Here is a 15,920-nt window from a genome sequence, read left to right on the forward strand (position 1 = left end):
ATAGGGCTGCTCTGAGTCAGGATCGACTCCATGGCACACATCAACAGGCTCTTAAAAGTATCAATTACCCATCAGGAATAGTGGTTCATCAAAAACTATTAAAAACTAGTAAATCTTATTCTAATAAGTCTTATCCGTGTATTTCAAAATACATAACAGAACTGGAGGGCAGGAAAACTTAGATACTGTACTAAAAATGCTTTAAGTGTTTGACAGTCTCAAACCAGAATTCAAAATGGAAACCAGTGAAACAGCTCCCTGAGGGGGAAAAAACAAGACCATACACATAGAGATAATATCCCCAAAGCAGCATTTATTTACCCACTGAATTCCAAACATTTAATTTAGAAGTCTGGCATTTCATAATCACCCATCTTGATTGACATGGGCTGACACACATGGCGCTGTCAGGATACACAATGACAATAGCCAAAGTTACAAAAAATAAATCCATGATTCTTAAACAATCACAACCAAAAAAAAAAAAAAAGTTACAAGTATCAAAACTTTAGATGCATTGCATTGAAAAGAAGGTTTGCGCACATCATAATTTAAAGAGGCAAAACAAGGCGCTACCGAAACGTCACTTAAACAGTTTATTGTAAAGCTGATGGGAAGGAGCGAGCTGTCTCTGTATCAGCTTCCCTTAACAGTTTTTCATTAGCTGAAGAAAAGGTGGGGGGGGGAGGTGAGTTCATTTTGCATGCACAAGATGTACTGCTTAACAAAACACTACCAGCTTGTTTTAAATGGATCATTTAAATATCAATTATAGCCTGTGTTGGCTAATTCTCCTTTCTAAACTTTCTCATTACTCTTGCCTGGATTTCCTGATCAACAGGCATAGCCAAATACCTCATTCAGAATGCACTTGTCTGCACAATCCAAAAAGGGAGCTCCTGAGGGCTCAAAGCAACCATCAATCCAGCAATGCCATGAAGACTTATCTGAAACTACTCCCCAAGGGACAGGAGAGCAGGTCTGAATAGCTGTGCTGCCAATACAGATAGGTTTAGCACTAGATATTTAGTGATTGTGGCAAGGAAGAATCAGTGATGACGGGGGTGGTGGGTGAAGAAAGAGCAAGGGACCCGAGAGAGCTTCAGTTGCCTTCTCCTGCTTCTTCATCCTGCTGGTCGCTTGTCCAGAGGGTGAGATTGTCTCGCAGCAACTGCATGATGAGTGTGGAGTCCTTATAGGAATCCTCGTTTAGTGTGTCCAGCTCTGCTATGGCATCATCAAAGGCTTGTTTGGCTAGGAGGCACGCCTGTTCAGGCGCATTCTGGATCTCGTAGTAAAACACGGAGAAGTTGAGGGCCAGGCCCAGCCGGATAGGATGCGTCGGTTGCATGTGCTCTTTGCTGATTTCAAAAGCTTCCTTATAGGCAGCCTCAGAAGCTTCGACCACACTGTTTTTCTTCTCCCCAGAAGCTACCTCTGCCAAGTAGCGGTAGTAATCACCTTTCATTTTCAGGTAAAACACCTTGCTCTCGTACTGGAAATCATTGCAGTTCTTGATGAGGAACTTGTCAAGCAGAGCCAGGACATCATTGCAAACTGTCTCCAGCTCTTTCTCAATCTTCTCCCGGTAAGCTTTAACCTTCTCCAATTTCTTTTCATTTCCATCAGCCATTGTCTTCTGCTCAATGCTGCTGATAACCCTCCAGGAAGATCGCCTGGCACCAACCACATTCTTGTAGGCCACAGAGAGGAGATTTCTATCTTCATTGGAAAGAGGTTCATTGAGCTCTGTCACCTGCAAAACCCCAAAAAGATACACATTGAGAGCCAAGTCTGAAAACCTTGGAAAGAAACCTTCCATTCAACCCAATCTACAAACCTCAAAAACAGGATTCTGGACAAGGCACTTTGGAGACTAAAAACCAATTGGACATGGATTCTACCTGAAGAAGATTATAGTCCAACAGAAGAGAAAAATAATTAAACTCAAATACAAAGTGATATAGGCCTTGAGAAATTTGTAATTCAGGTCTTAGAAAGATGCTGCCTTCATCATGGTAGAGGTATAGGGATAAGGATAATCATGGAAAGGTTGTGAGATGGTGGTACATAACAGCAGGGAGGAAAACTTGAGATTCAACTTTTAAGAAAGATATTCTGAATAAGATCATACCATTCTTTTGTCAAATATTCAAAGAAGATAATAAACTGGAAGTCTGTTCCGAATCCTACTTTCAGCTTTATACTCAGGAACAAATCACACCTCAAATACAAATGAGCAGATGACAGGCGTTTGTTTCACAAATGAAATCAAACACCACACACATCTAGTGGCCAGAATTTGCTCTTTAGGGCTATGCGTGGAACTTCTTTAGTGATCCCCGTCCTCCCCCAAGCCAAAACAGAGAGCAATGCATTAGTGACGGTAAAGTGCACTCAGCCTCAGCTGAAAGGAACCACAGCCATTCTCTCTGACCTACCTGACAGGAACCCTGTCTGGTCACCAAAGAGGGAAGCACTAATTATTTTAAATGGAAGTTAAAACTCATGAGTTATAACTTCTCTTAGTTCTCCATGATGGCAACTCCTAGTGAACCAGCTATGTTGTTAGTTAGTAGAAAGAGCACTGGATGTGGAACCAAAAAACGTTGGTCTGAGCCTCAGCAAAGCCATTTACTTGCTAAACCGACTGAGGGCATTTCACAAGCTCTCGAAAGAGCCTCTATCATCCTCTGTAAAAAAAGGGGATTCCTTAATTACATGATCTACTGGTAAAGGCCTTTCATTAAATAAAAAAAAAAAAAATTTAAAAAGCAAAGCACTTAAGAAACCATTAAGCACTAGACAAAAAAAAAGATTACTTAAACTATAAAGACAGAACCTCTTCCAATGGAGAAGACCCAAATTCAATGGAGAAAGTTATTTACAGCATATTCAAAAAGACATGCTTAAAATAGACTGAGTAGACTGAGCAATAGAGAATCAGAAATTTTAACAAAAAAAGGTGCTTTAATTTAGGGACTCAGTAGTTCAAGAACGTAAGTGTTATGGATTGCATTGTGTCCCCCCAAAACACTGTCAACTTGACTAGGCCATGATTCCCAGCATTGTGTGACTGTCCACCATTGTGTCATCTGATGTAATTTTCCTATGTGCCGTAAATCCTATCACTATGATGAGGCGGGTCAGCAGCAGTTACACTGACAAGATCTACAACACTAGATCATATCTTAAGCCAGTCTCTTTTGAGGTATAAAAGAGACAATCGAGCAGAGAGACATGGGGACCTCATACCACCAAGAAAACAGTGCCGGGAACAAAGCATGTCCTTTGGACCCAGAGTTCCTGCATGGAGAAACTCCTAGTCCAGGGACAGGCTGATGAGAAGAACCTTCTTCTAGAGCCCACAGAGAGAGAAAGCCTTCCCCCGGAGCTGACGCCCTGAATTTGGACTTCTAGCCTACTAGACTGAGAAAATAAATGTCTCTCTGTTCAAGCCATCCACTTGTGGTATTTGTTACAGCAGTACTAGGTAACTAAGGCAGTAAGTAAAAAAGAGTAATCATTATTAGATGTAAAATTAGAAAATTTGTGCTACATTCTTAAAAAGTAAAACAAGCAACTATCAATTGCCCCCCACTCCAACTCCAGACCAAAAAAACCCCAGCTCCCTGCCTCTCCTATTTCCTCTCCCCAATACTCCTACTCTCTTACTGCAAAGCAAATCCTTAACCCAGGGTTGTATCTCTCCTCCTTTCCTACTCAATCAACCCAGCCCCACCACCTTCTTCAGTGTGGTCTTTGGCCACGAGTCACCCCTCCACCACTCCCCAGAAGGGCTGCCTCAACTACAGTCAAACCCAGTTCCTTATTTCTCATGATACACATTTGCCTCCACACCTCTCACTGTGATCCGCCCCGATCTGAGGCAATCATCTCTCTACTAACCCAGAGCTCCTGCTTCCTTCACATCCAGTGGAAGACTTACAAGCCAACCAACGAGTGCCTTTAAACACACATACTCCCATTTGCCTGTAAGGAATATAGACTTCGTAGATACTTGTTTGACAGTTTAGTCTTGCAAAGAAGCACCCCCTTGGGAATCAAAATTCCATCCCAAATACTCGGACAAATCTGACTGCTCAAATCCTCTAGAATGTCTCACAATTCAAGGGCAACTGCAGTAACACAAAACACGAGGCAAGGACAGAACTTGGAGAGCCCCTCAGATCTCGCTGTACATTAGAACTGTAAATGATATCCGTAAGGCGTCACAGAGTACTTCATCCTCTGACGACTAAAGCTGCCTCCGGCAGATTTGCAAAGACACGCTAAGGTGACTTTCCCAGTGTATCATTAAAACTGATGGTGAGGATCTGAAACACATTTGTTGTCGTTGGGTGCCATCGAGTTGGTTCTGGCTCATAGTGACCCCACACACTATAGAACGAAACACTGCCCAGTCCTGTGCCATCTTCGTGATGGTTATGCTTGAGTCCACCGTTGCAGCCACTGTATCAATCCATCTCATAGAGGGTCTTGCTCTTTTTTGCAGACCCTCTACTTTACCAACCATGATGTCCTTCTCCAGGGACCGGTCCCTCCTGATAACATGTCCAAAAGTCTCTATTCCTTGCTTCTAATGGCAATTCTGGCGTATTTCTTCCAAGACAGGCTTGTGCATTCTTCTGGCGGTCCATTCAAGACTCTATGCCAACACCATAATTCAAAGGCATCAATTCTTCTTTGGTCTTCCTTATTCATTGTCCAGTTTTTGCATGCGTATCAGGCGACTGAGAACACCACGGCTTGGGTCAAGTGCACTTTAGCCCTCAAAGTGACATCTCTGCCCAATACAATGCATCCTTTGATCTCTTGATTGCTGCCTACATGGGCATAGACTATGGATCCAAGTAAAGTGAAATCCTCAACAACTTCAAACTTTTCTCCGTTTATCATGATGTTGTTTACTGGTTCAGTTGTGAGAATTTCTGTTGTCTTTATGTTGAGATGTAATCCATACTGAAGGCTGCAGTCTTTGGTCTTCATCAGTAAGTGCTTCAAGTCCTCTTCACTTTCAGCAAGCAAGGTTGCATCATCTGCGTATCTCATATTGTTAATGAGCCTTCCTCCAATCCTGATGCTCTGTTCCTCTTCATATACTATACCTTCTCAGATTTGCTCAGCATAAACACTGAATAAGTATGGTGAAAGGATACAGCCCTGATGCATACTTTCCTGATTTTAAACCATGAAGTATCCCATTGTTCTGTTCAAACGACTGCCTTTTGGTCTGTGTACAGGTTCCTCATGAGCACAATTAAGTGTCCTAGAATTCCCATTCTTCGCAATGTTATCCATAATTTGTTATGATCCAAAGTCAAACAAAACACAGGTAAATATCTTTCTGGTATTCTCTGCTTTCAGCCAAGATCCATCTGACATCAGCAACGGTATCACTTGTTCCATGTCCTCTTTCTGAACCTGGCTTGAACTTCTGGCAGTTTCCTGTTGCTGTACTGCTATAACTACTTTTGAATGATCTTCTGCAAAATTTTACTTGCATGCGATATTAATGATATTCTTCAATTATTTCTGCATTCTGTTGGATCACCTTTCTTTGGAATGGGCATAGATATGGTTCTCTTCCAGTGGGTTGGCCAGGTAGCTGTCTTCCAAATTTCTTGGCATAGACAAGCACTTCCACTGCTGCCGTCAGTTTGTTGAAACATCTCAATTGGTATTCCATCAATTCCTGAAGCCTTGCTTTTCACCAATGCTTTCAGTGCAGCTTGGACTTCTTCCTTTAGTACCATCGGTTCTTAATCATATGCTACCTCCTAAAATGGCTGAACATCAATCAATTCTTTTTGGTACAGTGACTCTGTGTATTCCTTCCATCTTCTTTTGACACTTCCTGTGTCATTTAATATTTTCCCCACAGAGTCCTTCAATATTGCAACTCGAGGCTTGAATTTTTCTTCAGTTCTCTCAGCTTCAGAAATGTGGAATGTGTTCTTCTCTTTCAGTTTTCTAACTCTAGGTCTTTGCATATTTAATACTTTATTCTGCCTTCTTGAGCCATCCTTTGAAATCTTCTGTTCATTTCTTTTACTTGATCATTTCTTCCATTCACTTTAGCTACTCTACATTCAAGAGCAAGTTTCAGAGTCTCTTCTGACATCCATTTTGGTGTTTTCTTTCCTGTCTTTTTAATGACCTCTTGCTTTCTTCATGTATGACGTCCTCGATGTCATTCTACAACTCATCTGGTCTTCAGTCATTAATGTTCAATGAGTCAAATCTATTCTTGAGATGGTCTCTAAACTCAGGAGGGATACACTCAAGGTCATACTTTGGCTCTCATGGACTTGTTCTAATTTTCTTCAGCTTCACCTTGAACTTGCATATGAGCAATTGATGGTCTGTTCCAGTCGGCCCCTGGCCTTGTTCTGATTATATTAAGCTTCTCCATTGTCTCTTTCCACAGATGTAGTCTATTTGATTCCTGTGTATTCCATCTGGGGAGGTCTGCATGTATTGTCACCTTTTATATTGTTGAAAAAAGGTATTTGCAATGAATGGGTCGTTGGTCTTACAAAATTGTATCAGGCAATGTCCAGCGTCATTTCTATCACCAAGGCCATATTTTCCAACTCCCATCCTTCTTTGTTTTCAACTTTTGCATTCCAATCACCAGTAATGTCCTGGAATTCCCGTTCTTCACAATGTTATCCATAATTTGTTATGATCCAATGTCAAATGCCTTTGCACGGTCAATAAAACACAGGTAAACATCTTTCTGGTATTCTCCGCTTTCAGCCAAGACCCATCTGAAATCAGCAGTGATGTCGCTCATTCCATGTCCTCTTCTGAATCCAGCTTGAACCTCTGGCAGTTTACTGTTGCTGTACTGCTATAACCACTCTTGAATGATCTTTAGCAAAATTTTACTTGCACGTGGTATCAATGATATTGTTCAAAAATTTCTGCTTTCTGTTGCATCACCTTTCTTTGGAATGGGCATAGATATGGATCTCTTCCAGTGGGTTGGCAAGGTAGAAAATTGTCTTCCAAATTTCTTGGCATAGACAAGTAAGCACTTCCAGCGCTGCATCCATTTGTTGAAACATCTTAATTGGTATTCCATCAATTCCTGGAGCCTTGTTTATCAATGCATCTTGACTGCATGTTTGATCAATTTCAGAATGCAGAAGTTGGTAAAAACCTTCTGTTTCTTCATCTTTGATCTCAGTGGTTGGTACATAAATTTTGAATAATAGCAGTATTAACTAATCTTCTTTGTAAGCATATGGATATTATCCTATCAGTGACAGCACTGTATTTCAGGATAGATTTTGGAATGTTCTTTTTAACAATGAATGCAATACCATTCCTCTTCAACTTGTCATTGCAAGCACAGTAGACCATATGATTATCTGATTCAAAATGGCCAACACCAGTCCGTTTCAGCTAATTTTTTTTTTTTATGCCTAGGATACTTATGTTTATGCGTTCCATTTCATTTTTTACTATTTCCTATTTTCCTAGATTCGCTCTTCATACAGTCCACGTTCAAATTATTAGTGGATGTTTGCACCTGTTTCTTCTCATTTTGCATCAAGCCACATCAGCAAATGAAGGTCCTGAAAGCTTGACTCCATCCATGTCATTAAGGTTGACTATACTTTGAGGAGGCAGCTCTTCCCCATTTGTATTGTGATTGCCTTCCAACCTGAGGGGCTGATCTTCTGGCACTGTATCAGACAATGTTCCACTGCTATTTCTAAGGTTTTCACTGGCTAATTTTTTCAGAAGTAGACCAACAAGTCCCTCTTCCTAATCTTAGTCTGGAAACTTCGGCTGAAATCTGTCCACCTTTGGTGCCCTGCTGGTATTCTCAAGAAAAATGGCTTCTTAGGAATGTTAGTGTTTATATAACAATCATCTGGTTGCCTGCCAGTCTGAATGAATCATTCTCACCATCAAATGAGGGTGACTAACATAAGTAAGCAAGCAAACACTTCTCTTAGAACCCCAGCCAGGGCCTAACTAGAACATTACCAGATACATTTAAATATAGTATTTTTTAAAACTCCTGGGTTACAACTCAGTTAACAAGGAAATTTGTGCAATAAAAGTAGTTTATTACTTAATTAGACAACTAAAGAAAACACGGAGTTCCCCCAGTCTGGAAAATTACAGGCCAAAGTGAAATCAGATGGTCTGTTAAAATAAATTTTTCAGCCAGTCTTAATTAGTGATGCTTGTTGAGAATAACCTCCCTTAATTTTAGTTAGCACTAGTTCCCAACACTTCAAATATCAAAACAGTGGAACCGGGAGAACTAAAGAAAAAGTTCAGTTATATACTAAGAGAGAGACAATGTCGTACAGTGGGAAAGAAAATGACAACACTACCGGCTATGAGTCAGAATCTACTCAACGGCAAAGGGTTTGGTTTTTTTTTTTTTTAGTCCCAGCCACACTGGGTCATCGCGTGCAGATTCTATGGAGATGAGATTTATTGTATCTTTACAAACTTGAATTTCCAAAACAGCTTCTAATTAAGAACATGAAGCAGACACAATATTTGAGATAAAAGAACAATGGCTCTCAACCTTCCTTCCACTCCAACACCAGTTACAACACACTTCCACCACACATCAGTTGCCCTCAGCACACCCACTCCAGGACACCAAGTCTTCACGTGGCTACACGCCCACCTCCGCCCACAGCGTCTCTACATTTTCCCTCTCCTGCTCACCTTTCCACCCCACTTAAACTTGCTCAAACTCTTTCCATATGATAAAGGCCCTCCACTTCACTTCCTTTAGGGACCACTGTACTCTGCCAGTCATTTTACCAGTGTCCTCACCACACACCCTTCAGTTGCGCCAACTTCCAACCCCAGGGGACCTGCTTCACCCATTTTCTCTGCTCTGGAACTACCCACAAAGCCTAAGAACCTGGCTTGTTATTAATCCCCTTATCTTCCTAAAACACCACTCCCTTACTCAAAAACCCCTCTGTGGCCTCCTCCCACTACGCACAAGGCAATAAACTATGTGTTTGTGAGTAAAAATAGACCCACTGCCAAAAATAGCACAGGAACTACTCGGGAAAAGTTAAAACTCTTAATCTGGGAGACATCCAACACCACAAATAACACTGAACAAAAAACGCCACCCCTGAGCTGCCAGGCCCTACTGTCAAAGTGGAGGTCAATGTTAACTTCTCCCGACCGCTGCTCCCATCCTTCATAGCCACACCTGCACCTACACTCCCCCTCACACACACACTTACAAGCAGTCCCATCCCATCCCTTTATACTCATACCCACACACACTACCAAGGAGCCTCCTTCTGATGAGTTTGTAACAGATGAAAACGATTCTCATGAACAATTATGTAAACATAACCACATCATAAAACCTTCCAAACTTCTTTGCAGAACCCTGAGATATAAAAAGGGAGCTAGAAAGAACAAAAGCTCTTCCTCAAACTTCAATGCCCTGAAAGTGAGGATCCTACCTGGTCCCAAGCTGGCAAAGCACCTGCCATCAGTCATCACTTGCCCAGGCCTGGCAAAACCACTCTCTCCTGGCCACTGTGCAAGGAACATTCCCAAGCCAGGGCTTGGCTGAGTCCCCTACCCACACTATGGCAAGGCTGCAGTTCTATGAGGCCACCAGACAGGACAAGCTTAATTAATACAGGGCTTCAAACCGGTTTCTTCTGGTTCGACCCCTGCTGAGAATCTGCATTTCTACCCCAGACATACTGAAGCAGAATCTACAGTTATTAACAAGATCCCCAGGTGATTCTTATGTATAATAAATTCTGAGAACCACTGCTCTACTAGTAGTGCCTAACCAGCAGTATCAGCATCCTCTGTGAACTTCTTAGAACTGCAAATTCTCAGCAGGGGTTAGAACCAGAACCAACCAGTTCAAAGCCCTGAATTAACATCAACCCTAAGCTTAAAGTTAGTGGAGACTTCCTTTGTCCTGTTTGTTTTTATTGTGCATTAAAGATGAAAGTTTACAAAGCAAATTAAGCTTCCCACTTGATAAGTTTGACATACAGCGTTCGGTAACACTGGCTTCATTCCCCACAATGCGTCAGCACTCTTCCCATTTCCATCCTAGGTCCGTTTCCTTTTGTCCTGATTTTCTATCCCTTCCTGACTTCTCATCTTTGCTTTTGTGCAAATGTCACCCTTTCATTCTCATATAATTGGTTGTTCTAAGGAGCGTGTTCCTCTCAGGTGTTATTTTATTGACCTGTCCATAGTTCGGCTGAAAGGTGGACTCCAGGACCAGCTTCAGATCCAGTTCAGAGGGGTGTCTTAGGCCCACAGTCTCAAGGGGTTCCTACAGTATCTTTAAGACCAGTAAGTCTGGTCTTTTTTGTGAATTTGATTTTTTGTTGTTGTTCTACAATTTTTCTCACGTCTTTGTCCTGTTTTTGACATAATTGGACATTTTCGTACGGACTCACAGGGATCAAATACAACGCCATCTGAATGGCATTACTGCATGCTACTGTTCCGGAGGCACCAGGGCTGAAGTCCTCAGAAGCTGTGCCAGGTTCCTATCAGAGAAGTGCCAACACCCACCACCAAAGAAGGAAATGCCACACCGCAGCAAGGACTGGGAGGAGCACAACGCTGGGGAGACAGGCTGCCTCAGGTGGGACACAGGAGGAATTTACCAACAACCTGGAGATTGAAATGTGGGGGCCCTACAGGCTTATAAAATACACTAATATGGAAGAACTGGTGACAAGACAGATATTAAAGGATTTCTCAAAATACCACAAGTATAATTTAGCAATCCTACATTCCTGAGTCCATAGCAGGGACTCAAATTCAATACTTTGCTTTTTAAGCAATTAAAAAAAAAAACTTCCGGCCTTCAGGAGAACAAGCAAAAGCCAGATTTGTGAGTTTGTCTTTTATGCCTCTCTGCTCTAGCTAAAAGTGGAAAATTCTGTTTTTAATCGACCTTGGCAAAAAATCACTTACACCCAATTGATGAAATTATTTAAGTTTAATATTTAATAAGCTCGCTTTTCAGAACTTGGCCACCAATTACAACAATGGCAAAAACACCAGAATGTACACTAGAAATATTATTCCTTAGCCTCATGGAGCACTCTAAATTCAAGAGTTTAAATCTTGGCTTCACAACTTATTAGCTGTTTATGAGAAAGTTAGTTAATCTCTTTAATCCTCATTTACAACATGGAGTTAACAACAGTGTCCATATGGAGTTGTATACGTAAGGAATAATTGCTACCATTTACCGAGTACTGGTGGCGTAATGGTTAAGTGCTACGGCTGCTAACCAAGAGGTCGGCAGTTTGAATCCACCAGGCACTCCCTTGGAAACTTTATGGGGCAGTTCTACTCTGTCCTTTAGGGTCGCTATGAGTCGGAATTGGCTCCACGGCAGTGGGTTAGTAAGTAAAACGATAAAGAAAATTCCATAAACTTGGTGAATTGTAATATGGAAAACACATTGGGGATACCCCCTTTCCAGACCATATCTCTGGAAAAGTACGACACTGCAGTTTACCACTAATGTAAAATCCCAAAGGAGAAACACATTTTTGGTTTCTTTAAAGAGGTGTGGTGGGGTCCCTGACCGTGGAGCTCTTTTGGGGCTAATTCAGGAACCTCCAACCCACACTCCCCACTTCAGCACAGCAAAGCTATGTGAACTGTCTGCTGCCTTTACTCCTAGTTGCCATCCAGCCAATTCCAGCTCCTGGCAACCCAGTGTGTCAGAGTAGAACCGCGCTCCGTACGGTTTTCAATGGCTGATTTTTCAGACCCCTGGGCTTTTCTTCCAAGGCATCTCTAGGTGGACTCAATCCACTAACCTTTCAGTTAGCAGTCGAGCACATTAATCGTTTGTACCACCCAGGGATCTGGTGGGTGGACCCAAAGCACTAACCTTTCAGTTAGCAGCCAACATTCAGACGCAATATTCTCTTACAAGAAGCCAGAATCCTCACAGATACATGACAGTGATAATTACATTTCAAGTGACCAGTTAACGGGAAACAGGGCTCACTAGCTTCTACGTATTTCAAATTCTAGTGGCAACACTGCTTTAACCACAATTTTGGTGCACCTCGAAACCACCCTTGGTTTTTTTATCTGCAGCACGTCTCATCCTGGGCTGCCCAGCACGTGCTCTCCTTTTACATACCACCTGCTCATTCCAATAATCTCACAGCTGTTGGAATAAGAGCCTTGGGCCACCAGTTGGGCCAAGTGCCTCTTCCTCTCTGACTGCTGTTTTCTTATGCTGCAGCTTTGTTTCCTGCACTTAAGATTTCTACAGGTATCCCTGAAGTCTTTCAGCCATATTTCTCCCTGTCCTTTATATAATTAACCCGTATCATGTTAAAATATACCACGCTTTCTCAAATAATGTTTCATAGCTACAAAATTACCATCTATATTAGTTTTAATATAAAATAGAAAGTTTAGAACAATAAGAGATATGACTGAATTATTTCCATCCATGAATATTTACCAGAAAGTTACCTGGTTATTTATCTTCTTTCCTTAAATTAGTCTTACAAGCTATATTTCTATCTGACTTTATAGTTTTATTTCAGCTCTCATAAGATGTTATTATATCAGTTTTGCAGAGGTTATGAATTGTGTATGGTTATTCAAAGCCTCGCCTAAAAAGTACTCGGGTTCTAGAATCTTCCATGTTTCATCCCACTATTACTTCTATGTCTATGATAAAAGTACTAGAGAGATGAGAAGAGCTTGAAGATATTCCTTTACTTCAGTTCAGAAACATTTCTTGCCTCTTCAAATTATGGGGTGAGGCAGGACATTTAAGTTCTCAATTTGAGGTAACACCGTTGTTTCCAATATGCATGATTTTTCTTAAAGCTTATGATATCCTCCTCCAGGTGACACTGGCAAGCATAAGGGACATCAGTCATTACAAGCAGGCATTATTAGTAGGCGACCACTTAAATTACAAAGAAAATAGAAAACAAGTTAGAAGACTGGGGCTGGAGGCTGACTTGTTAGTAACACCAACATTCCTACTTTTACGCTTTAAGAGAAACTGAGGCCAAAGATGTTAAGGTTCGACCTTGCAGAGTGGTGGTGCCTGAACATCACCCCCTCCCCAGCAGTCTATGTGCCCATCCACCATCCTGAAGAGAATCCCATAAGCCCAGAGGGTTACTAGAATTCAAATTCTTTCCAAAAGCTCTATTTAAGGCCTATAATGTTAATAAAACAGGGGCTGTACCTTCCCAAAAACATTTATGAAGAATTCAATCTACAAATACCAACTTAATAGGTAAAACATAAACTCTTTCCCACTGACCCCTGCCAAGTCCTTTCCAACAAATACATCCCATTAATTTAGATGAGAAATAAAAATGTTTTAAATAAATGAAACAGACAAAAAAGTTCATATTTTTAACTAGGAATTTCCTTGAGAAAATGGTTTATCACAATTTTGAGATAATATAATTAAAACTTGGAATCAACGGTCAATGCTGCTGCTTTGCCCGACCCACCAATCATTTCAGATATAGATATTAGAGATTTCCAGCAAAATGAAGGGTACAGTAGCTTGTAAAATGCTATTTTAAAGCCTCAGAGAAAAATCTGTGGATGAAGTAGCTAGCTGCAGGATAGTATTTTCTAAGCCTGTTTATGAAGACCAGAAAGCCAATTTTTTTTTTTCTCTGCCCAAATTTCATTCTGGTAATCCCTTCCCATTCTCTCTCTTCTTACTTCCCATTGAAGTTGCCTCGCATTTCCTTTAGCTCCAGAATGTATCCTCTAGCCATTTTTTCTCAACTTCAATTCACCTTCCTTCACACCCTAGCCCTACTTTCAGCATCCTTATTCCTCAAAGGCCTCCTCAGACTGCAGCCTTGGTGAGCAAAATACCTCACAAAAATGTGCTATAGAAAGGCCTCAGCCTGCATGATCCCAGTATCACTCCAGTACCAAGGGAGAACAGGCTCACTTAAGGTGTGACTTGCTGTATGCACAGAGGTGATTTTATTCCAGAGAAAACAACGATTCAGGGCCCCTTCCAAGGAAACGTGTTCACACAATCAGTCCTGTTTCTGTAAAATTTGCAACGTTAATATATTTTTATACTTGTGTTTTCTTAAAGAGGATCCCCAAAATTACATAAACTTCAGACCCCAAACTAAGATCCTGCCCTGGTTTGGATGAAAAGCTCCTATCTGACAACCACACACTACAGTGCTCAAATCAAGATCACCAATGAATGCACAAACGGGCCTGTAGTTGCCTTCCAAACACAATTAGTTAAATGTATAAGACCACCACAGGAAATGTCTTCAAGCACCTTTTTTACCTGGATAATCCTAAAAATTGGCCTCAACCACCTATTATATGTTAATACCAAAAGCCTTTTTTAAATGAGCATTTCAAAAGAATCTGAAATTTCAGGGAACCTCTGGGTTTGAGTTTTTCTTTAATAAATCCCTTCACAAGGCCAGTGAAAGGGCAAAGAGCAAATGAGCTATAATCCACGGCATTAACTCTCACATTTAAATTCACTAAAAACTGGCCAGAGGAACTGGTTAAAATGCAGATTTTAAATCCCACCCCCTTGAAATTCTGAATCTTTAGGACTAAGGTGGGGCCAAGGGGACCCTTCCAGGTCTAAGGAGGTTGTACACTGGACGAAGAAACACAGGTTGGTGGCTCCAGTTGTAGGTCCACCACCGCATGACCTTGAGGCAGAGAGAAGTAATGTTCGTTTAGAAAAAATGTAAAATACTGTGAGAAGACAGGGATAGGAGAAAACAAGCGGAACTCTAAATCTCAGAAACGCAGGTCGTGTCTAATCCACAGCGTTTGCTAGGGTGTGGCTGGCACGACTCCTTCACCGGAAATGAAGCTGCAGACGGTGAAGCTGCAGACTCAATCTACGAGGGTCTCGGGAAAGGAAAGGCACACAGGTTCGTCTTATCTAGAAGTCACGCTCATTTTAATGTCCAGGCAGATGGGCGCCGCATCGAACCCGGGCCACAGCCAGAATGGGCCCCGGCCCGCCCTCCGCCGCGGCTGGAGGAAGGGTCTCCGCACACAAAGCCCGAGTCGAGCGTGGGAAGGTGGAACGAGAACAATTCGGGCGAGCAGAGCCAGGCAGATCGGAATACCCCGACTGCAGGTCTCGCAGAGAAAAGCAGCAGACAGGGCTCCACGCGCTCGAGGGTTCTACAAGGTGGGGTGGGGGACGGTGAGAGGGGCTGGGCCCCCAGGTGCCGAAAGAACGATCTGGAAGGAGGAACGTGGCTCCCTCACGTTCCCTCGGGCACCCCCTGCCCTTCCCCAGGGCTCCTAGCTGGGATGCGGCGACACCCCACCCACCGCCCCCAAAGAGGGTTCCGCCGCCCGTCCCCGTGGGGCAGCACTGGCGACCGTGAGCGGCTCCCTGCCCACAGATCCCACTCTGGGGCCGGCCGCAGGAAATGGCGGGGCGCCCGGCGTGCGCGGGAAGCGCAGGCTGCGGGCGGGCGGGCGGCCGCGCCCTGCGGGGGCGCCCAGGTCCGAGGGCAGACCCTGCCGGCCGGCCATTCCTTCCCTTGCTGGGCCTCCGCCGGCCGCCCGGGCCCCTGCCGCGCTCACCGCCTTCATGGCGGAGGCCATGTCGTCGTAGCGCTCCGCCTGCTCGGCCAGCCGCGCCCGCTGCAGCAGCTGCTCCCGGTCCCCCATGTCGTCGCGCCTTGGCCCGCTCGCTCTCTCGCCCGCTGCTGCTGGTCGCCGCGGAAGCCGCTGCGCACGCGCACTGGGTCCGGCCGGCCGGAGGCTGCAGGCAGCACCGCTTTCCTCCGCTCACTGGCTCGCCCTGCGCGTTGTGGCTCCGCCGCGGACGCCGCCAAGGGAGAGAGGCGGTGCGTTGAGGTGGGGGGGCGGAAGGA

At 43.3% G+C, this 15,920-nt stretch overlaps 1 protein-coding gene across 1 annotated transcript; it reads right to left on the reverse strand.

Moving 5' to 3' along the window:
* Positions 1-293: 293 nt before the first annotated feature.
* On the reverse strand, positions 294-15,830 carry YWHAH (tyrosine 3-monooxygenase/tryptophan 5-monooxygenase activation protein eta). Its single transcript, XM_064272416.1, has 2 exons — positions 15,628-15,830; positions 294-1,756 (listed from the first exon to the last, which is right to left on the reverse strand). The coding sequence occupies exons 1-2, from the start codon at positions 15,712-15,714 to the stop codon at positions 1,103-1,105; spliced, it is 741 nt and encodes a 246-aa protein (XP_064128486.1). The 5' UTR covers positions 15,715-15,830; the 3' UTR covers positions 294-1,102.
* Positions 15,831-15,920: the final 90 nt, after the last annotated feature.

This window comes from Loxodonta africana, chromosome 19, assembly GCF_030014295.1.
Source record: "Loxodonta africana isolate mLoxAfr1 chromosome 19, mLoxAfr1.hap2, whole genome shotgun sequence".
NCBI lineage: Eukaryota > Metazoa > Chordata > Mammalia > Proboscidea > Elephantidae > Loxodonta > Loxodonta africana.